The sequence below is a fragment of the Gigantopelta aegis genome, chromosome 13, assembly GCF_016097555.1.
Source record: "Gigantopelta aegis isolate Gae_Host chromosome 13, Gae_host_genome, whole genome shotgun sequence".
NCBI classification, from domain to species: Eukaryota; Metazoa; Mollusca; class Gastropoda; order Neomphalida; family Peltospiridae; genus Gigantopelta; species Gigantopelta aegis.
The window spans coordinates 24,777,378-24,801,660 of NC_054711.1; the positions used below are offsets into that span (position 1 = coordinate 24,777,378).

The 24,283-nt window shown below is 36.9% G+C and overlaps 1 protein-coding gene across 1 annotated transcript in view; it reads right to left on the bottom strand.

The window, feature by feature from the left end:
• Positions 1 to 24,283, bottom strand: part of LOC121387730 — a 40,944-nt gene that overhangs the window by 16,022 nt on the left and 639 nt on the right. The window contains exons 2-6 of the mRNA XM_041518927.1: positions 19,037 to 19,219; positions 13,710 to 13,840; positions 9,750 to 9,953; positions 9,064 to 9,101; positions 1,624 to 1,719 (exon numbers count right to left, since the gene is read on the bottom strand). Of these exons, the coding sequence (XP_041374861.1) occupies positions 1,624 to 1,719; positions 9,064 to 9,101; positions 9,750 to 9,953; positions 13,710 to 13,840; positions 19,037 to 19,219 (652 nt within the window). The remainder of the gene's footprint in view (positions 1 to 1,623; positions 1,720 to 9,063; positions 9,102 to 9,749; positions 9,954 to 13,709; positions 13,841 to 19,036; positions 19,220 to 24,283) is intronic.

Genomic DNA, 24,283 nt, shown 5'->3' on the forward strand with positions numbered 1-24,283 from the left:
TAAACTGGGCCAGAAAATGAAAATCCATGTATTGCAATGCATTAGAAGCCTATATATGTGCAAACTATGTCATGATTCAAAAGTCCCATAACTGCATTAAGTGTTACAACAATTTGGCAGTATTCATATGATAATGAAACAGATTATCTGGATACCGCAAACAAATGTATGCTTATTTTCCCCCTTAAATGGTGATTTTCTCATTAAATTACATTCTGTATGGTATCTCAGTGATGCACAAGGTTTGCAATAACACTTTCTAACTCCTTGCTATCGGTTTTCCGCTATTTGTGATACATATATAGAGTCTAACTCAAACATTGAGGGAAAAGTCGAGAATCAATGCAAAAATGGTCATTTCCGGTGGTCCGATTTTGTCCTATTTTGGATATGTTATGTAGGGATAACCCAAGAATAAGATAAAACAAAAAAAACCTTCTGTTGCAATTTGTCCTAGGTTCGCCTATTTTTCAGGTTATCTTTACTGGACTACTAGTTTGATATCCAACAATAAAATAAAGTTTAAACATATTAACATTACAATTATACACACAAAGAAAACAGATTGTCACATGAATAAGCATATTTCCATGTATGCACCAACATGCTGTTCAACGTTTTTAACTTTGGGTCCTACAAGAGGTTTCCGGTTTAGAGAGGTAAACTTGTGTTAAAAGATGCATAAATCATGGGACCGTGGAAAACGTCCAGTTTTAAGAGAATTCCGATTTAGAGAGGGTCTGGTATTGAGGGGTTTCACAGCATATATACATATATAATGATGTATATATACATGTATTTCTGCACTGAAAGATAAAACAAATGGAGATATTGGATCACCCTGTCTACATCCTCTTGTCAAAAAAATGTGAAGCAAATTCATTTACAAGGACAAACAGTATATTGCATGGGACAATATTTCAAAATCTTAGGTACAGCATATACCACAAGTAGGTTCAGATGATTGTTACCTAGGTAACTGATTGTTCAGTTACATGAATTACATTTTTGTATCCTGGCTACTCAACTGAAACTTCCATTAAAGTTACATTTTAATGAAAGTAGTTTCAACAGAACTGCAAGATCCAAAATCAAGTAAAAAGAGTTTATTTCAGTTAATTAAAACCAGTTTCTTTGATACTTGGTAATTATTTTTAGAACATGTAATGGTTTACCACTTAACCAATTTGGCGGTTCATGTGAATTAAAATGTTTGTAACCGACACACAAACAGAACAGCGGTTTGCGTGAAATACTGTGCCCTGATATTGACATTCACTACTTTATGTTAAAGGGTGGGATTTAGGTCAGTCGGTTGAGTGCTTGCCTCACGTGCTTGGATCCAGTTAACTGATTGGTTTTTTCTCTCTTTCCAACCAGTGCACCACAACTGGTCAAAGGCTGTGGTATGTGCTTTCCTGTCTATGGGAAAGTGCATATAAGAGATCCTTTGCTGCTAATGAAAAAATGTAATGAGTTTCATCTGATGAATTATGTGTCAGGTTTACCAAATGTTTGACATCCAACAGGCGATGTTTAATTAATCAATTCTCTCTAGTGGTGTTGTTAAACAAAACAAACTTTAAACTTTTACTTTATGTTAATTTACTAATAACTAATTACCTTGCTTAAAATAAGAAACATAAAGAGAATCATTGCAGCTGCATCAAAACAAACGAAGTAAAAAAATCGCTTTTCCAAGGATGTGTAGAGTGCATTCTGGAAAGAAGACAGTAATATTCCATTACATAAACATGCATATTGGAATACCAAGTACAGCTGAATATTTTTAATATCACTGTTCACACAGCATCAAAACTAGACAAAACATCCAATTTACCGTAAACATAAAATAAAAATAATCTAAATTGATGTGATTTTGTTGTGGTCAGTACACTAACACAGCACACCCCAGAATTTTGCATGGGCATCCTAGCCACCTTTCTTTCTACACAATGTCAAGTGTCACAAATGCCATATACTACATGTACACTGTTGACTAAACAAATGCACCTAGCCACCTTTCTTTCTACACAATGTCAAGTGTCACAACTGCCATATATACTACATGTACACTGCTAACTAAACAATACACCTAGCCACCTTTCTTTCTACACAATGTCAAGTGTCACAACTGCCATATATACTACATGTACACTGTTAACTAAACGATGCACCTAGTCACCTTTGTTTCTACACAATGTCAAGTGTCACAACTGTCATATACTACATGTACACTGTTGACTAAACAATGCACCTAGCCACCTTTCTTTCTACACAATGTCAAGTGTCACAACTGCCATATACTACATATACACTGTTGACTAAACAATGCACCTAGCCACCTTTGTTTCTACACAATGTCAAGTGTCACAAATGCCATATACTACATGTACACTGTTGACTAAACAAATGCACCTAGCCACCTTTCTTTCTATACAATGTCAAGTGTCACAACTATCATATATACTACATGTATACTGCTGATTAAACAATGTGCTGGGGTGTCATTTCAAGAAAATGATCTCCTTTATTTTATTTCTGTTCAGTATTCTGCTATATCTCAACTGGATGTTTCATTCTCTTATTTTCAGTCATCAACTTCAAATTACAGTAGCTAGCTGATGTGTTTCGTGTGCTCAAGTTGATAAAAATTCTTTTGTTCACTCACTCACTCAGATACATGCTGAGGACAATATTAAAAAATAAATAAATAAATAAATAAAACAAATGAAAATTTACAAGCCCAATAAGGAAATGGTCCAGTCCTCTATAACAATGATGAGGTTCGATGATAGTGAACTATAAAGGCTGACCCGAAACTGATGAAACCAGTGAACTACAAATAATGTAGCTGACCCGAAACTGGTCCATGAAACCAGTGCTGTCATTCAGAATTACAAATACATGTAGCTGGAGGAAATTTAATTACAGGAAGCAAACTACATTTGTATAAACAATGACCCAAAACTGGTCCATGAAACCAGTGCTGTCATTCAGAATTACAAATACATGTAGCTGGAGGAAATTTAATTACAGGAAGCAAACTACATTTGTATAAACAATGACCCAAAACTGGTCTATGAAACCAGTGCTGTCATTCAGAATTACAAATACATGTAGCTGGAGGAAATTTAATCACAGGAAGCAATTAGCATCTGCTGTCAATGTCAGGTGATAGAATCAGGTTAATATCGAAGATCAAGAACTTGATGCGCAGTCAGTCTGGGATCAATTCCCGTCGGTGAGCCCATTGGGCTATTTCTCGCTCCAGCCAGTGCACCATATGACTGGTATATCAAAGGTCTGTGGGATAGCATATAAAATATCCCTTGCTGCTAATCGAAAAGAGTAGCCCATGAAGTGGCAACAGCGGGTTTCATCTCTCAATATCTGTGTGGTCCTTAACCATACGTCCGTCGCCATATAACCGTAAATAAAAAGTGTTGAGTGCGTCATTAAATAACACATGGCCTTGGTGGCGTCGTGGTTAGGCCATCGGTCTACAGGCTGGTAGGTACTGGGTTCGGATCTCAGTCGAGGCATGGGATGTTTAATCCAGATACCGACTCCAAACCCTGAGTGAGTGCTCCGCATGACTCAATTGGTAGGTGTAAACCACTTGCACCGACCAGTGATCCATAACTGGTTCAACAAAGGCCATGGTTTGTGCTATCCTGCCTGTGGGAAGCGCAAATAAAAAATCCCTTGCTGCTAATCGGAAGAGTAGCCCATGAAGTGGCGACAGCGGGTTTCCTCTCAAAATCTGTGTGGTCCTTAACCATATGTCTGACGCCATATAACCATAAATAAAATGTGTTGAGTGCGTCGTTAAATAAAACATTTTTTTTTTTTTTTTCTTTAAATAAAACATTTCCTCCTCCTTTCTTCGAAGCTCAAGAAAGAACTAATTCCATGTGTAAATCTTAAATACTAATGTTATGCAATAAGGATTAATAACAGCCATAATAGATCATAATATTATCATATTTTGTAGGAGATATCGCTGGCACTATAATTTGCGATATCTCCTGCAATATCTTCTTATAATCTTGATTGGTCAAATTTTAATCACAAGACAATGTTTTTTTTTTACGTCACTGTGTTTCAGCGCTAAACCTACCATTAATGACGTCACACCACTGCCGTTTTGCTAGTTAACGAGTCTACCGCTGACATTCAACCCACATTACTGACATTGTTTACAACTGTCGCAAATGAAAAGAATGATAATGGAAGATAAAAAGAATACCCCCTCGTGTCTTGTGATATCATAATTTATCAGTACTTGTTGATAAAGTATAAAAATCCTCAGCAAGCCTCTGATTTCATACTTTTATCAATCGTGCTGATAAATTATGATATCACAAGACACTCAGGGAGTCTCCTCTATATATCAAGCGGCAAACAACATTAAATGGACAGTAAAAAACTCCCACCTGCCACTACAGGTATCTCACTTGTATTGTTTTTATACAGATGAGCACACAAACATTACCTTGTGTAGCAGCACTTGAAATTAGCGACAGAAGTCTGCAGTACCACTAAAAAACTGTTGCAAGATTGATCTACAACAGCATTTTTATCATTACTGTGTATTTTTACTTTGTTATTATCTGTATTATTATTGCTGTAGCAAGGTGACTTACATTTCAAGAGCTCGTATAGCAATTAAACCACAAAATTGTTTACTTTTCTAACTTAGAATAAGACCATAACCCCTGTAACATTATTCTACATACAAAAAACATAAACATCTGCATGGCCCCCATTTTACGAAGCAATCTTGGCACCAAGGTAGTTATGCACTTAAAGTGATCTTGACACCAAGGTAGTTACATGTATGCACTTAAAGTGATCTTGACACCAAGGTAGTTATGCACTTAAAGCGATCTTGGCACCAAGGTAGTTATGCACTTAAAGTGATCTTGACACCAAGGTAGTTATGCACTTAAAGTGATCTTAGCACCAAGGTAGTTATGCACTTAAAGTGATCTTGGCACCAAGGTAGTTACATGTATGCACTTAAAGTGATCTTGGCACCAAGGTAGTTACATGTATGCACTTAAAGTGATCTTGACACCAAGGTAGTTATGCACTTAAAGTGATCTTGACACCAAGGTAGTTATGCACTTGAAGTGATCTTAGCACCAAGGTAGTTATGCACTTGAAGTGATCTTGGCACCAAGGTAGTTATGCACTTAAAGCGATCTTGGCACCAAGGTAGTTGTGCACTTACAGCGATCTTGGCGCCAAGGTAGTTGTGCACTTACAGCGATCTTGGCGCCAAGGTAGTTGTGCACTTACAGCGATCTTGGCGCCAAGGTAGTTGTGCACTTACAGCGATCTTGGCACCAAGGTAGTTGTGCACTTACAGCGATCTTGGCACCAAGGTAGTTGTGCACTTACAGTGATCTTGGCACCAAGGTAGTTGTGCACTTAAAGCGATCTTGGCACCAAGGTAGTTGTGCACTTAAAGCGATCTTAGTTATGTACTTAAGCTGATCTTAGCGCCAAGGTAGTTATGCACTTAAGGTGATCTTAGCACCAAGGTAGTTATGCACTTAAAGTGATCTTGACACCAAGGTAGTTATGCACTTAAAGCGATCTTGGCACCAAGGTAGTTATGCACTTACAGCGATCTTGGCACCAAGGTAGTTATGCACTTACAGCGATCTTGGCGCCAAGGTAGTTGTGCACTTACAGCGATCTTGGCGCCAAGGTAGTTGTGCACTTACAGCGATCTTGGCGCCAAGGTAGTTGTGCACTTACAGCGATCTTGGCGCCAAGGTAGTTGTGCACTTACAGCGATCTTGGCGCCAAGGTAGTTGTGCACTTACAGCGATCTTGGCGCCAAGGTAGTTGTGCACTTACAGCGATCTTGGCGCCAAGGTAGTTGTGCACTTACAGCGATCTTGGCGCCAAGGTAGTTGTGCACTTAAAGCGATCTTGGCGCCAAGGTAGTTGTGCACTTACAGTGATCTTGGCGCCAAGGTAGTTGTGCACTTACAGCGATCTTGGCACCAAGGTAGTTGTGCACTTAAAGCGATCTTAGTTATGTACTTAAGCTGATCTTAGCGCCAAGGTAGTTATGCACTTAAGGTGATCTTAGCACCAAGGTAGTTATGCACTTAAGGTGATCTTAGCACCAAGATAGTTATGCACTTAAGGTGATCTTAGCACCAAGGTAGTTATGCACTTAAAGCGATCTGGGCACCAAGGTAGTTAAGCACTTAAAGCGATCTTGGCACCAAGGTAGTTATGCACTTAAAGCGATCTTGGCGCCAAGGTAGTTGTGCACTTACAGCGATCTTGGCACCAAGGTAGTTGTGCACTTACAGCGATCTTGGCACCAAGGTAGTTGTGCACTTACAGTGATCTTGGCACCAAGGTAGTTGTGCACTTAAAGTGATCTTGGCACCAAGGTAGTTGTGCACTTAAAGCGATCTTAGTTATGTACTTAAGCTGATCTTAGCGCCAAGGTAGTTATGCACTTAAGGTGATCTTAGCACCAAGGTAGTTATGCACTTAAAGTGATCTTGACACCAAGGTAGTTATGCACTTGAAGTGATCTTAGCACCAAGGTAGTTATGCACTTAAAGTGATCTTGGCACCAAGGTAGTTATGCACTTAAAGCGATCTTGGCACCAAGGTAGTTATGCACTTAAAGCGATCTTAGCACCAAGGTAGTTATGCACTTACAGCGATCTTGGCACCAAGGTAGTTATGCACTTACAGCGATCTTGGCGCCAAGGTAGTTGTGCACTTACAGCGCACTTCTTGGCGCCAAGGTAGTTGTGCACTTACAGCGATCTTGGCGCCAAGGTAGTTGTGCACTTACAGCGATCTTGGCGCCAAGGTAGTTGTGCACTTAAAGCGATCTTGGCGCCAAGGTAGTTGTGCACTTACAGCGATCTTGGCGCCAAGGTAGTTGTGCACTTACAGCGATCTTGGCGTCAAGGTAGTTGTGCACTTACAGCGATCTTGGCACCAAGGTAGTTGTGCACTTACAGCGATCTTGGCACCAAGGTAGTTGTGCACTTACAGCGATCTTGGCACCAAGGTAGTTGTGCACTTAAAGCGATCTTGGCACCAAGGTAGTTGTGCACTTAAAGCGATCTTAGTTATGTACTTAAGCTGATCTTAGCGCCAAGGTAGTTATGCACTTAAGGTGATCTTAGCACCAAGATAGTTATGCACTTAAGGTGATCTTAGCACCAAGGTAGTTATGCACTTAAAGCGATCTGGGCACCAAGGTAGTTAAGCACTTAAAGCGATCTTGGCACCAAGGTAGTTATGCACTTAAAGCGATCTTGGCACCAAGGTAGTTATGCACTTAAAGCGATCTTGGCACCAAGGTAGTTATGCACTTAAAGTGATCTTGGCACCAAGGTAGTTATGCACTTAAATTGATCTTGGCACCAAGGTAGTTATGCACTTAAAGTGATCTTGGCACCAAGATTGCTTCGTAAAACAGAGCCCATGAGTTACCACTCTTTACTTTGATGGGTCTGAAAGGGGAAGCAACTCTCATTTAAACCTCATTTAAACATGAAACACACTACATGAACGATATGGTATAACGGCAGTCAGTTCTTGATGCCGGAACCAACCCCGTTTTTACACTCTGTTTGAGAGTTGGACTGTCACACAGAGAACATTTTGTTTAGTATCGAGTCGCGATTCGCTATGCATGTTTCAGAGATTGCTACACAATTTAAAAACATTAAACAATAGTTGCGATCAATTTTCAATTGACTAGAAATATCGCTAATCAAGATATTGAAAACAAAACGTTCCCTGTCACCCTCTTTCTGCACTGCATAACCAAACAGTTCTGATTCCGACAAAATAAAATAAAGAAAACAGGAACTCTTTTCAATCAAACTATATTTGTTACCTATGCGTACAAGCCATTTATAGGCTGAAATATCAGTATGAGCATTAACAAATTTATATAAAAACACCATGTTGATGTAGAAGTGCAAACAGTCACACCTCATTATAACACCAACCTTGGGTTTCCAACTGATTTTGGCATTGAAACAAGTTGGGTGGTATGATGAATGTTATGAATTCCATTCGGGTACATGCACCAAACCCCAATATCAGCCCCAAAATACCCTGCTTCTATAATAACAGTGTTCGAGATTAACGGTATCCCGATATCCCGGGAATACCAGAATTTAATTTTGGATACTCAAGAACCCACTGTTACCCAGTATCCCACTGGGATGCCATATAATACTAAATTCTTAGGTGGGATACCAGATTTTGAAATGTTAGTATCCAACTGGGATACTGGCCAAAATTTTAATTTCGAACACTGAATAATAAAAAAATTAAATAAATGTATATACATGTACCGTACATGTGTACATGTATATATGTAATTCGCCACACTTTTATATTTATTGTATCAAATATGTGGCAGATATAAAATATTTCAAACCAGACCTCTGAAAATTGCGAGAATGATCGTTTTGCATGTTCGCGCGAATAAAATTTTGCAAACCTATATTTTGTCCGCATGAAATTTGGATCGCCATTTACTTGGATATAACGTCGGGTTATGCAAAAAGGAAATGCGTTACCTAGATTTATTTCTGTGTAACCAATAAATGGGTCACGCAGATTTTTAATTCTCACAGACCTGCAAACACATTGATCTTAAACCATCAGTCGGTTGATTGCTAGCTTAAGGTGCTTGCGCCGCAAGGATCGAATCACCTCGGTGGATCCATTCAACTGATTGGGTTTTTTCTTGTTCCAACCAGTGCACGACAACTGGTCAAAGACCGTGGTATGTGCTATCCTGTATGTGGGAACTTGCATTTAAAAGATCCCTTGCTGCATTAGAAAAAAATGCAGTGGGATTCCTCTGATGACTATGTGTCAGAATTACTAAATGGAGAACATTTATGTACTGTAATACATAATACATTTAAGTAAAGACTACTGGTGCTGGAGCGTTTTTAGGGATAAGTGGGAACAGCGGTATACCAGGGGATGGGGGACGTTATAATGAGGTTTTACTGTACACTTGTTTGTTTTATTACATACCTCTTCAGATGGTTTATACTCCTGATAACCGGTATCAACTGTTAAAATATTAAAAACAAAATAATGTGAGAAAAACAGAGAGAGAGAGAGAGAGAGAGAGAGAGAGAGAGAGAGAGAGAGAGAGAGAGAGAGAGAGAGAGAGAGAGAGAGGAGAGAGAGGGAGAGGGAGAGAGAGAGACAGACATATGGACAGAGACAAAGAGACATGTAAGTCTAGACATGATGTAACTGACATAAACAATGACATGAATAAAAAATTTAGGAGAATGATATTTTGATCTCCTTGTTTTTAAAAGTCATGTTTTGGGGTTATTTGGGGGGGGAAGTATATGGAGGGGAATGGGAACATTCCTAGTTTGAAAATCAGAATTCCCTGCTTTATATTTTTATTTTATGCACAATTACAGACAATTCTATGTTAAAATTAAAACAAATATATATCAATTAAATAGTAAATTTTCTAAAATTAATGTTAAAAAATAAAATCTTGAAAGCAATGCTGGCTACAGGATTTTAAGAAAGAAAAGGCTGGTAGGGCCAAAAGAGGTGCTGAATGGAATATTGGTACTAAATATGGGTAAGGGACAGCAGGGACATTTAGGCTAGGGTAAAATGTATTGCCAAAGAGTGGGTGACAGTATTTTGAGGTGAGGACCCCCTTAATTTCAGTCATGTAAATCACTCACCAGTATCTAAGATGGTCAGAGCTGCATCATATTTTTCCCTGACCAACGGATTCTTCAGAGACTGTATAATCCTTCTCTTTTGCTTATCCATACTGACCAACTGGTCCATCCAGTCAGAGGCAGAGATGTCAAAGATCTGTCCACCAAACAACGCATAGAAGGGATCAGCCTGTTTGGACATTGGTTTGGTATCTAGTTTCATCCCTGTAATAAAAACGTACGTAAACATCTAACGAGGAAATGAAAGGAACAGTTACTGAAGGACACTACACAGATCTATTTAATGTCTATAGTCCATCCCATCCTTCTACAAAAGTGTTTTTATATTAATAATTTCTGTTTGGTTTGACAAGCAGGAAAAGAACAAGTGTTTTGGAAATAACAACCCCCCAAAAAATTCCAACTATTTTTGTGTCCAAGTTACAAAGCAATTGGCTAAGAAATAAATAACAAGCAGTAAATTTCATAGTAGGATAAAAGGCATTCCCTGTGGGACGGACTATAACATGATCATTATTTTCATACTTGATCAAGTTAAAAGTTTGTTTTGCCATCGATCAGAGCACATTGATTAATTATACATCGGCTATTGGATGTCAAACATTTGGTAATTCTGACATGTAGTCAGCAGAGGAAACCTGCTACATTTTTTCTAATGCAGCAAAGGGATCTTTTATATGCACTTTCCTACAGACAGGAAAACACATACCACGGCCTTTGACCAGTTATGGTGCACCGGTTGGAACGAGAAAAAACCTAATCAGGTGAATGGATTCACCAGGGGTGTGCGCAGGAAATTTTGCAGGGAGGGGGGGGGGTTGAGGTGTCTGGCGAAGCACGTGGCAGGGGATCTTGGGGGCCCTCCCCCCAAAAAATTTGAAAAATTGACCCCTTCTAGGGCTATTCTGGGGTGTTTTCTGCTGGCTAGCTGAGCTGCTTTCTGACCACATTATTTTGGAAAGAAATTACATTAAAAATCGGGATATGAATTTTTTTTTCGCCTAGAGCAGTGGGGGTTGTGACCCCCAACCCCCCCCCCCCCCGCGCACGCGCCTGTTCACTGAGGTGGTTCAAGTCTGCAACACAAGCGAGCACTCAACTGACTGAGCTAAATCTCCCCCCTTCATACTTGGTCAAGAAAAAGCAAGAGGTATATAGTACATATTTAGTGTTTTCCCTAACTTGTTTTAGCATGGTGCAGCACCATGCCTCAACAGTCTAGCGCAATCTTACCTTAATCAGTGCCGTGCTGCCCTCAGATTAAATATAGTTTAATAGTTAATTCTAAAATTGCCTTTATAAAACACTCAGAAACTGTATTATTAAAGAATAAAATATGTCTGTTATATATTTTGCCATTAATTTATTAAAGCCAGCACATTAATTAAATTTATTTTTATTTCAATTGATTCGTTTTTGTCTTTAATGAAAAAAGGTAGGCCTACCTTGAAAATGCCCCCAAAAGAAGAAAAACACTTAGTACCAGGGGATCTTGGGGGCCCTCCCCCCAAAAAATTTGAAAAATTGACCCCTTCTAGGGCTATTCTGGGGTGTTTTCTGCTGGCTAGCTGAGCTGCTTTCTGACCACATTATTTTGGAAAGAAATTACATTAAAAATCGGGATATGAATTTTTTTTTCGCCTAGAGCAGTGGGGGTTGTGACCCCCACCCCCCCCCCCCCCCCCCCCCCGCGCACGCGCCTGTTCACTGAGGTGGTTCAAGTCTGCAACACAAGCGAGCACTCAACTGACTGAGCTAAATCTCCCCCCTTCATACTTGGTCAAGAAAAAGCAAGAGGTATATAGTACATATTTAGTGTTTTCCCTAACTTGTTTTAGCATGGTGCAGCACCATGCCTCAACAGTCTAGCGCAATCTTACCTTAATCAGTGCCGTGCTGCCCTCAGATTAAATATAGTTTAATAGTTAATTCTAAAATTGCCTTTATAAAACACTCAGAAACTGTATTATTAAAGAATAAAATATGTCTGTTATATATTTTGCCATTAATTTATTAAAGCCAGCACATTAATTAAATTTATTTTTATTTCAATTGATTCGTTTTTGTCTTTAATGAAAAAAGGTAGGCCTACCTTGAAAATGCCCCCAAAAGAAGAAAAACACTTAGTACATGTCTATATCAAAGAGTGAGGGAGAGTGAGGAAGAGAGTTAGAGGGTGGTGGGTAGGAAGTAAGGACATTGTCATAGCCCAGTGGTTAAATGCTCCCATGATGCACAATCAGTCTAGGAATGACCCCCATTAGTGGGGACATTGGGCTATTTCTTGTTCTAGCCAGTGCTTGAGAACTGGTGTAACAATTAAAGGACATGGTATGTACCATCCTGTCTCTGGGATGTTGCATATAGAAAGAAATGTTTTATTTAACGACGCACTCAACACATTTTATTTACGGTTATATGGTGTCAGACATATGGTTAAGGACCACACAGATTTTGAGAGGAAACCCGCTGTCACCACTACATGGGCTACTCTTTCCGATTAGCAGCAAGGGATCTTTTATTTGAGCTTCCCACAGGCAGGATAGCACAAACCATGGCCTTTGTTGAACCAGTTATGGATCACTGGTCGGTGCAAGTGGTTTACACCTACCCATTGAGCCTTGCGGAGCACTCACTCAGGTTTTGGAGTCAGTATCGGGATTAAAAATCCCATTCCTTGACTCGGATCCGAACCCAGCACCTACCAGCTTGTAGACCAAGGCCGGTGTGTTGCATATAGATATCTTGCTACTAACTGAAAAGAGTAGCTCATAGCAGGGCTTCTAGATAGCTTAACCACTACCTACTTACCAGCCTTATGTCTGACAGCTTAAACACTACCTACCTACCAGCCTTATATGTCTGATAGCTTAACCACTACCTACCTACCAGCCTTATGTCTGATAGCTTAACCACTACCTAACTACCAGCCTTATGTCTAATAGCTTAACCACTACCTACCTACCAGCCGTATGTCAAAAAGCTTAACCACTACCTACCTACCAGCCATGTGTCTGATAGCTTAACCACTACCTACCTACCAGCCTTATGTCCGATAGCTTAACCACTACCTACCTACCAGCCATATGTCCGATAGCTTAACCACTACCTACCTACCAGCCTTATGTCCGATAGCTTAACCACTACCTACCTACCAGCCTTATGTCCGGTAGCTTAACCACTACCTACCTACCAGCCTTATGTCCGATAGCTTAACCACTACCTACCTACCAGCCTTATGTCCGATAGCTTAACCACTACCTACCTACCAGCCTTATGTCCGATAGCTTAACCACTACCTACCTACCAGCCATGTGTCCGATAGCTTAACCACTACCTACCTACCAGCCTTGTGTCCGATAGCTTAACCACTACCTACCTACCAGCCATGTGTCCGATAGCTTAACCACTACCTACCTACCAGCCTTATGTCCGATAGCTTAACCACTACCTACCTACCAGCCTTATGTCTGATAGCTTAACCACTACACCACCAAAGCCAGTGTTAAAATGTTATGAGCCACTGTGATTGCAACTCCTGCAATTGCCCACAACAGTTTTAATTTTCGACGGCATTTTTTTGCCTTGGACTATATTCAGGGTTTTTTCAATGGCATGTTTTTTTTGCTGTAGACATTTTCTTAATTGTAAAGGTTGGATTGACGTGGAAAATTGTAGTGCCTTACACCTTGATATCGAGATGTGAGCCCAGTACCTACCAGCTTTATGTCCGATAGATTAACCACTACGCCACCAAAGCCAGTGTTAAAAGGTTAGGACCCACTCAGATTAACATAAAAAATTGTAGGCCTACCGTAAGTCAGTTTTTGTAAACCTGATATGATCTCAAGACCTTGAGATGTTTGTGAACATACGGGTGACCAGGTATAATACCATAACCAAACTGAAAGTTGGACTGATCCACCACATACCTACTTAAAATATCTTTCTAGATCTTACCACACTTTTGAATGGTCTTGGGACTGCACTCGGTACTGTGAAACAACACAAATCTCGAAGCAGATGTGGTGGTCATTTTGGCAAAATCCAGAAACTTGCAGGTGCAGTCTAACTGGTGTTTACGGATATCACTGAAATTCAATCAAGATGTCAAGTATAAGACATATTTTTGATGGATACACAATTAGGGATAGAGTGCAACTTTACGAAATGGGTGCTAAACTATTGCGAAATACTCCGACATAGATCACTGAAATGCTATGGACAGATTGTTCATGGTTTCACCAAAAAAGTGTATTTTAACAGCTTTAAAGTCAAGGAACAAGGTTGTACATTACTGTAACCATTGCATGCTTCAGTTTGTTTTGTTTAACGACACCACTAGAGCACACTGATTTGTTAATCATCGGCTACTGGATGTCAAAAATATGGTCATTTTGACAGTCATAGAGGAAACCTGCTACATTTTTTTCATTAGTAACAAGGGATCTTTTATATGCACCATCCCACAGACAGGATAGCACATACCACAGCCTTTGATATACCTGTCATGGTGCACTGGCTGGAACGAGAAATAGCCCAGTGGGCCCACCGACGGGGATCGATCTCAAACTGACCGCACATCAAGTGAGCACTTTACCACTGGGCTATATCCCACCCCTTGCATGCTTAATTGCCTGCAACAAGTGACTTTGGATGTACAATAAGAAAATTGTTCTAATAACTTATCAGACTGGACAAAAGGTGGACTGCAAATTACAATTAATATTATATAATTTTCAGGCCTTCGGATGTCATAAAAAGCATCATTTCTAGCATCATTATTGGAAGCATATCTGTAAAATCTCGGAACCAAAATCCCCCCCCCCCCCCACCCAAGATTCTTATATTGAGTACAAGTACTAATTCAATGAAAATAATATACATATATAATAAAACAGTTTCCGATGGGTTCCCATGATCACATGACACGGAACCGAAAGTGTTTCCCATGAAATTTGAAATCCTATATGGCCTGATTTTATTATATTAGTGATCACTCCCGGTCACCTCCACACTCACCTGCAAAGGTTTAGGAGAGTGGCAAATTGATGATCTCAGTTTTTGACAGTGACAAATTGATTATTTTGCAGTAAAATTTGTAATAAATGTTTCATTAAAACCTTTATTTGATTGCTCACCTAACACTATTTCAAAAGATTGGTCTACAACTAACCTTGATTTTGCTCATGGTGAAGACTGATATACTGAACAAAGGGTTAATGTAGAGCCCTGAATGATCTCAGTTCTCAATGTATTTATCTTTTCTGTTGAGTTAATGTAGAGCTCTGAATGATCTCAGTTCACAATGTATTTATATTTTCTGTTGAGTTAATGTAGAGCCCTGAATGATCTCAGTTCTCAATGTATTTATCTTTTCTGTTGAGTTAATGTAGAGCTCTGAATGATCTCAGTTCACAATGTATTTATCTTTTCTGTTGAGTTAATGTAGAGCCCTGAATGATCTCAGTTCTCAATGTATTTATCTTTTCTGTTGATAGTTAATGTAGAGCCCTGAATGATCTCAGTTCTCAATGTATTTATCTTTTCTGTTGTTAATGTAGAGCCCTGAATGATCTCAGTTCTCAATGTATTTATCTTTTCTGCTGATAGTTAATGTAGAGCCCTGAATGATCTCAGTTCTCAATGTATTTATCTTTTCTGTTGAGTTAATGTAGAGCTCTGAATGATCTCAGTTCACAATGTATTTATCTTTTCTGTTGAGTTTATGTAGAGCCCTGAATGATCTCAGTTCTCAATGTATTTATCTTTTCTGTTGATAGTTAATGTAGAGCCCTGAATGATCTCAGTTCACAATGTATTTATCTTTTCTGTTGAGTTAATGTAGAGCCCTGAATGATCTCAGTTCTCAATGTATTTATCTTTTCTGTTGATAGTTAATGTAGAGCTCTGAATGATCTCAGTTCTCAATGTATTTATCTTTTCTGTTGAGTTAATGTAGAGCTCTGAATGATCTCAGTTCTCAGCGTATTTATCTTTTCTGTCGAGACTTAATGTAGAGCCTGGAATGATCTCAGTTCTCAATGTATTTATCTTTTCTGTTGAGTTAATGTAGAGCTCTGAATGATCTCAGTTCACAATGTATTTATCTTTTCTGTTGAGTTAATGTAGAGCCCTGAATGATGTCAGTTCTCAATGTATTTATCTTTTCTGTTGAGTTAATGTAGAGCTCTGAATGATCTCAGTTCTCAGCGTATTTATCTTTTCTGTCGAGACTTAATGTAGAGCCAAGAATGATCTCAGTTCTCAATGTATTTATCTTTTCTGTTGAGTTAATGTAGAGCTCTGAATGATCTCAGTTCTCAGCGTATTTATCTTTTCTGTCGAGAGTTAATGTAGAGCCCTGATGTTCTCAGTTAACAATGTATTTATCTTTTCTGTTGAGAGTTAATGTAGAGCCATGAATGATCTCAGTTCTCAATGTATTTATCTTTTCTGTTGAGTTTTAATGTAGAGCCCTAAATGATCTCAGTTATCAGTGTATTTATCTTTTTTGTTGAGAGTTAATGTAGAGCCCAGAATGATCTCAATTCTCAGTGTATGTATCTTTTTTGTTGAGAGTTAATGTAGAGCCCTAACGATTTAGGATGTATAATAAGAAAACTGTTCCAACAACTTCTATTAAGATATATATTCTATCAGTCTTCACCAGGATAGGCATGTGTGATCACTCCTGCTTACCTCCACACTCATCTGCAAAGGTTTAGGAGAGTGGCAAATTGATGATCTCAGTTCTCAATGTTCTTTTCTGTTGAGTTAATGTAGAGCCCTGAATTATCTCAGTTCTCAGTGTATTTATCTTTTCTGTTGAGAGTTAATGTAACGCCCTGAATGATCTCAGTTCTCAGTATATTTATCTTTTCTGTTGAGAGTTAATGTAGAGCTCTGAATGATCTCAGTTCTCAATGTATTTATCTTTTCTGTTGAGTTAATGTAGAGCTCTGAATGATCTCAGTTCTCAGCGTATTTATCTTTTCTGTCGAGACTTAATGTAGAGCCTGGAATGATCTCAGTTCTCAATGTATTTATCTTTTCTGTTGAGTTAATGTAGAGCTCTGAATGATCTCAGTTCACAATGTATTTATCTTTTCTGTTGAGTTAATGTAGAGCCCTGAATGATGTCAGTTCTCAATGTATTTATCTTTTCTGTTGAGTTAATGTAGAGCTCTGAATGATCTCAGTTCTCAGCGTATTTATCTTTTCTGTCGAGACTTAATGTAGAGCCAAGAATGATCTCAGTTCTCAATGTATTTATCTTTTCTGTTGAGTTAATGTAGAGCTCTGAATGATCTCAGTTCTCAGCGTATTTATCTTTTCTGTCGAGAGTTAATGTAGAGCCCTGAATGTTCTCAGTTAACAATGTATTTATCTTTTCTGTTGAGAGTTAATGTAGAGCCATGAATGATCTCAGTTCTCAATGTATTTATCTTTTCTGTTGAGTTTTAATGTAGAGCCCTAAATGATCTCAGTTATCAGTGTATTTATCTTTTTTGTTGAGAGTTAATGTAGAGCCCAGAATGATCTCAATTCTCAGTGTATGTATCTTTTTTGTTGAGAGTTAATGTAGAGCCCTAACGATTTAGGATGTATAATAAGAAAACTGTTCCAACAACTTCTATTAAGATATATATTCTATCAGTCTTCACCAGGAGAGGCATGTGTGATCACTCCTGCTTACCTCCACACTCATCTGCAAAGGTTTAGGAGAGTGGCAAATTGATGATCTCAGTTCTCAATGTTCTTTTCTGTTGAGTTAATGTAGAGCCCTGAATTATCTCAGTTCTCAGTGTATTTATCTTTTCTGTTGAGAGTTAATGTAACGCCCTGAATGATCTCAGTTCTCAGTATATTTATCTTTTCTGTTGAGAGTTAATGTAGAGCTCTGAATGATCTCAGTTCTCAATGTATTTATTTTTTCTGTTGAGAGTTAATGTAGAGCCCTGAATGATCTCAATTCTCAGTGTATTTATCTTTTTTCTGTTGAGAGTTAATGTAGAGCCCTGAATGATCTCAGTTCTCAGTGTATTTATATTTTTTGTTGAGTTAATGTAGAGCCCAGAATGATCTCAATTCTCAGTGTATTTATCTTTTTTCTGTTCAGAGTTAATGTAGAGCCCTGAATGATCTGTTCTCAGTGTATTTATCTTTTTTTGTTGAGAGTTAATGTAGAGCCAAGAATGATCTTAGTTCTCAGTGTATTTATCTTTTCTGTGGAGAGTTAATGTAGAGCCCTGAATGATCTCAGTTAACAATATATTTATCTTTTCTGTGGAGAGTTAATGTAAAACCCGGAATGATCTCAGTTAACAATATATTTATCTTTTCTATTGAGAGTTAATGTAGAGCCCTGAATATGATCTCAGTTCTCAATGAATTTATCTTATCTGTTGAGAGTTAATGTATAGCTCTGAATGATATCAGTTCTCAATGTATTTATCTTTTCTGTTGAGAGTTAATGTAAAGCCCTGAATGATCTCTGATATTTCCAATACCATGAAATGAATTTTTCATGGCTTAAAAAAATGTACCTCTGACAAGTAAATGTTATGGAGACAAGCTCTAGTGTATTTTTAAGAACCTTTCCCCATTTCAACATCATACTCTTGTTTCACTCTAACTTTATCCAAATGTTACAGGTTTTTAGATTAACCAAACATAGTGTCCATTTTTACAACATGTTGAAACTAGGGCCTGTGACTTTAAGAAGGTTAGCATAGCAATTTTTTTTTAAACATATATAATTATTTTCTTTTGAATTTTTTTTACTCAAGTTTAGCATCAATTCAGCATCCTTCATGTAATAAAACAATTAATGTCCATGTCATTTAGAGACTAGTTTAATAAAAATTGTCAATACATCACTTTTAAGAAAATAGTTTCATTGCAGATAACTTAGTTTCCATATATGCTACCGATAGGTAATTCTACCAACTGACAGCAGACATTTGGCCAACTATCTGCTGTCACGACTTCTATGGCTGTCCAGTTGCTAGTCTGAGTGCTCTTACAACTTGATTCTCATCGTATAACCCATTAGTTGTTAATCTGAGTGCACCTGTCATAAGTCGGGAGTTGGGGAAATTACAATGTAACTGTCGAGTTGGCCAACTTTCTGTTGCCAGTTGGTAGTCTGAGACTAGTATGGTTAGTCACAAAAAGGGGTATACATTGGCCCGAGTCTCCAGGACTAAGAATCTCTTTGTATACATTACATGACTTTAAAAAACAGATTCTGACAGATAGATTAGTGGAGGAAACAAACTCACATCACCAGGGGTCCATTTTGCTGTTTTACACAGGTCGCAAATCTCGGCAAATCTGAGTTGTCCAACCGAAGACATTCGAGTACACGGTTCTCAATACCACAGCCATCGAAACAAACTGAGAGGGGCTTTCCTCTTGTCGCCACCCATAGGGCATTCAACAAGAGAAGAGCAAATAGCAATATTCTGTAAAAAAAAAAAAATTAATAAAATAAAATAAAAATTAATAATTGTCTGTGTGTGTGGCATAGCAAACCATTTTTGTTTTTACTATATTAAAGTTTTAAAAATCATCCATATATACATAGTACATACACATTGTGTGTTGCCTCCCCCACCCCAATATATGCATGTATAAATAAATAGATTTACTAAACCTTTATTCAAAAGCGGAATTTTGAAAGGTTTCATAAATGAAGTTTTTGACAAGCATTCCGAGAGAAGTGCTAAAATAGTACATGTCCCCTACCTGGCCCATCAAATTTTTGTACTTCCTAACTTCAAGGGTGATAACTGTGAAAAACGAGTATATTTCCATGAAAGTTAAACATCTGTAAAAGAACATGATACAGCTATACATAAAATCCCATCTCAATATCCCTCCCCCCCAAAAAAAAACAGAAAAGAAAAAAGTCTGGAAAACAAAATTTCATATCTTCTATGTTCAAGGGTTATAATTCTGTGAAACATTGGTAATTAAAATTTAAACTTGATCTGTAACAGAATATAATAAAGTTATACACCAAATTTCTGCTCAATTTCTTGAGACATTAAAATGTGAAACTATAATTCAAGATTATCAAAACAGAGGACTAGGAATGATTAATATTTCAATTTATATAACAGCCTTAAAATCAACATGGATTAGAAGACTACTTACAAATGATTCAAAATGGATACATCTTTTTTCATCTATTACAAAGGTATCAATACATGATTTAATTATATATGGGGATCAATTTTTTTGCAAGAAAATGCAAAATACAAGTAATCCTTTTTAGAAAGATGTTCTTGAAAGCTGGCGAAAAATTCAATGTGAAGAAATCATTGAAAGTATAGACGACATAGTTGGTGTCAATATTTGGCACAACAGTAAAATATTTAGAGAATAACTAACGAGCTACGAGGAATTATGAATTATCTGTCCCGCCTTTGGCGAGGGTTTTACAACATTCATTCACGAGGGACAGATAATTTGTAACTCCTCGTAGCGAGTTGGTTATTCTCTTTATTACCCATTGTCAATTTTAACTGATTTTTAATGTAAAAATATTCCTCTGCAGTCTACAACAAAGCCATCAGCCATTACGTCATATAATCTTACGCACATTACATGACTTAATGTAAGTGACGTTATAGCATAACGGCATTCTTGTTACAGCCAAATGTTTACAGTACAAAATAATACAACTGTATTTACATTTGAAAATAATAATTTTTATATATTACTAAAGCCGCTGCTTATTAAACTATACCATTTCATGTTTACGAAACAAATGAGTCTATTTGTTTTTGTAAATCTTTGTAGATCGTATAACGTATGTGTAATCTGACTCATGAACGGAAACATTATATGAATGAAAGTGAAGTTCCGGCCATGCCAAGCAACCAACCAAACGTCGTGATTTTTAAGCCAGCCAATCAGTGGCTGTAGAAGCAATCTGCACACTGTGCAGAGATCGAAAAAATATTACCCTGTATATTTGAGCCCATATGGGTAATAATAAAAGATAAAAAATCTATTTTCTACAAAAAGTATGCCGAAAAGGGAATTATTTTTATAAATGATTTAATTGGTGTACATGGTGGCTTTCTAACTGTTGACGAATTTATGGTGAAGTATAATATAATTTTTATTTTTTTTAGATTATACGTCTTTAATTAAAGCAGTAAAATGTTTCATTGAAAAATATGGAAAATTAAATGGTCAAACTCTGAATTTTTTCCCTAATTATAAACCAGTTTATCCACAAAAGCAGATTTTAAAAGAGAAACAAGGTTGCAAGGAACAATATAAACTGCTATGCAAAACATCACAAATACCAAAATCACAATTAAAATATCAGGAAAAAGGTTTTAACTATTCATTAAGGGAATGGAATATATATTATAGCATACCCTTTAAATGTACCAGAGATACAACTTTGCGGTGGTTTCAGTACAGAATATTGCATCAAAACTCGCAACTAACAATTTTTTATACACTATTCACTATATAGATACCAATAAATGTACTTTCTGTAATCTGTTGCCAGAGACAATGGAACACTTATTCTATGATTGTCATTTTGTTAAAAAAAACTATGGAAATCTATTGCAAATTGGATAACAAATATTATGGGTGAACATATTACTTTTGATAAACATATAGTTATCTTAGGTTTGCCTAAGGAACAAAACAGCAGTGTAGTAAATTGGATGATTATTAATATAAAATATTATATTTATTCTATAAAAATGCAAAAACAAAAATTGAACTTACGATCATTATAACGGACAATTAAAAACAAATTAGAAATTCAAAGGTGTATTCTGCTTAAAAACTGTGAATACGAATATTTTGAAACATATTGGAAGAAATGGTATAATTTATTTATTGACAATTTTACATGAAATTTTTCAACTGTAGTTTAACATACTGGCTTACAGACAAACATTAAAAGATAAAATTTGCAACCAGTTATTCTTTTCTTTCACTTCTGATATTTTGTTTTTCCCCCTTTCTTCTTTCTCTTCTTTCTTGCTCCCAGAAATAATTAATACTAATTACCGACATGTATGAAAACTGATGTACATGGATATTTGTGTGTGTGTGTGTGGGGGGGGGGGGGGGGGGGGGGGTAGGTGAGTGGATGAGAGTTTTTTTGAATGCAGTATATGTTTTAAACATGAACATTGTGTACATGTAAATAGTCTGTATATACAGTGTGTATATATATATATATATATATATATATATATATATATATGAAATATAATTAAAATATGTGTACGTCAGTGAGCTCAGGGAACCTCAACCCTGACACTGCCAAATATTTCTGGGGACAATAAAAAAAAAAAAAAAAAAAAAAAATATCTGGAGACATTGCAAAAAAAAAAAGTCCAGAAAAAACAAATCTCCCAAGTTCAAAATGGGCAAACCATCATGTAAATCAAACTTGATCTGTAACAGTACATGATAAAGCTATATACCGTATACAAAATTTCAGCTCAATATCTTGAGACCTTGGGAAAAAAATATTGAGAAAACTATTTAAGTGGGACAGACAGATGGACAGACATACAATAAGTAGAGGATGGAGATGAAATCTATAGTCCCCTTGTGTTGGACTGGTAGGGGACTAATAACATGAGTCATATCTGTGAGTCTGAAGATTGTTACAAATATACAAAAAACCATGCATTTTGGGAACATGTTTGAGACTTTTGAGTATAATGTCAAGGACGGAAAGAAATGTTTTATCTAAGGCCAAATAATAAAAAAAAGAGTTGGTGATTGTCCTTTTGATCACACAAATCAGGGTAGGGGGGAGGTTTTTTTTTTTTTTTTCTATGAAAAACTTTATAAAACCCTGGAGAACATTTTGTTTGTGGGAGTAGCAGCCAACAGCGCATGCGCCTGGATGTTGTAGTTCCTTCACTGGCTGCCAGATGGACCTGGTGATGGTTTAACCCGTTACAGTACTTACAAAAGTTGAATTGCTGCTATCTCGACACATTTTTAACAAAATAAAAAATAAAATAAATTTAGGGGCGGGCGCATTTTTCAGGTATGGGCAGGGACGATCACCAACTCTTTTTTTTGTTTTTTGGCCTAATGACACAGGCAACACATTTTATTTATGGTTATATGGTGTCAGACATATATGGTTGAGGCCCACACAGATACTGAAAGAGGAAACCCGCTTTTGCCACTAAATGGGCTACTCTTTTCGATTAGCAGCAAGGGATCTTTTATATGCACCATCCCACAGACAGGATGGTGCATACACAGGCCTTTGTTAAATGTATACATTGAGAAGTGAGACTATTTTAGTATGATATACAGTAGGGATCTAAATTTTTGGTATATGTAAATACACATTAAGTGGCAATAAATATGTCATGTATAAAGCGAGTATGAGCAAAATATTGCGGAAATACATTGTATATCAAATTTACTGATATGCAACACATTTTGAATTTTATTCATGTATACAACCGTATCGGTGTGTCCGGTGATTCGACGCACTTGGTGTTTTGCTCAAGTATGCTTAGGAAGTTGTCATGTTGTCAGTGTTTTTAACAAATTAAAGTTCAATTCCATTTTTAATTTTTAATCAAGTATCAACATATTTATTATTAAGGATGCAATTTTTTTTTTTTTTTAGAATTATCAATAATTATATCATAATTTCAAAATAAATCATTCACTTGCTTTTGTGTAGGTCAGCATAATTGATATTAAAGGGACATTCCTGAGTTTGCTGCATTGTAAGATGTTTCCGACTAATAAAATATTTCTACGATTACACTTACATATTAGATATATCTTCTTGCTTAGAATATCAGTGTCTGTATATTCAATGTGTTTCTGGTCTTCTTAATATTTGTAAGAAGCCCAAACTGGATTTTGTCTTCAAATAATTTTGTATGTATGAAAATTTTTATTTTAGGAAATAAAATGAAAATTAACCTAGTACAAATATTAGAACGATCCGAAACACGTTTAATATACAGCCACTAATATTTTATGCAGAAAAATATACTTGATATGTAATTACAATCGTAAAAAAGTTGTTGTTAGTCGATATCTTAAAAATTGCAGCAAACTCAGGAATGTCACTTTAAGAATGTTAACACCAGTCTAAAAACACCTTTCCCACATTTTTTAAAATTAGTAATATATTTTCTTCGGTTATTTTTATTAAAACTGAAAAAGAAAACACAGACAAATACAAACAAAACAAAGGTTTTACACCTTAATTGACAGTCATTGCAGTTCACAATTGACAGTCATTGCAGTTCACAATTGTCACATTGTTAAAAAAAAAAAAAAAAAAAGAAGCGAAATAAGATCCATGTGTGTGCACAATCTACCCTGAAAAAACCCATGTAGGCATCTTAGCCATGCATGACAATGAACATGTATGCATCTGCAGTACTGTGCCACTCAAGAAAATGATTCCGAAATTGATCACGAGATGGGTCATGTGTGATCGTTCGTTTTCATAGTAATATTTTTTAACAAAACAAAACAAAAAAGTACTA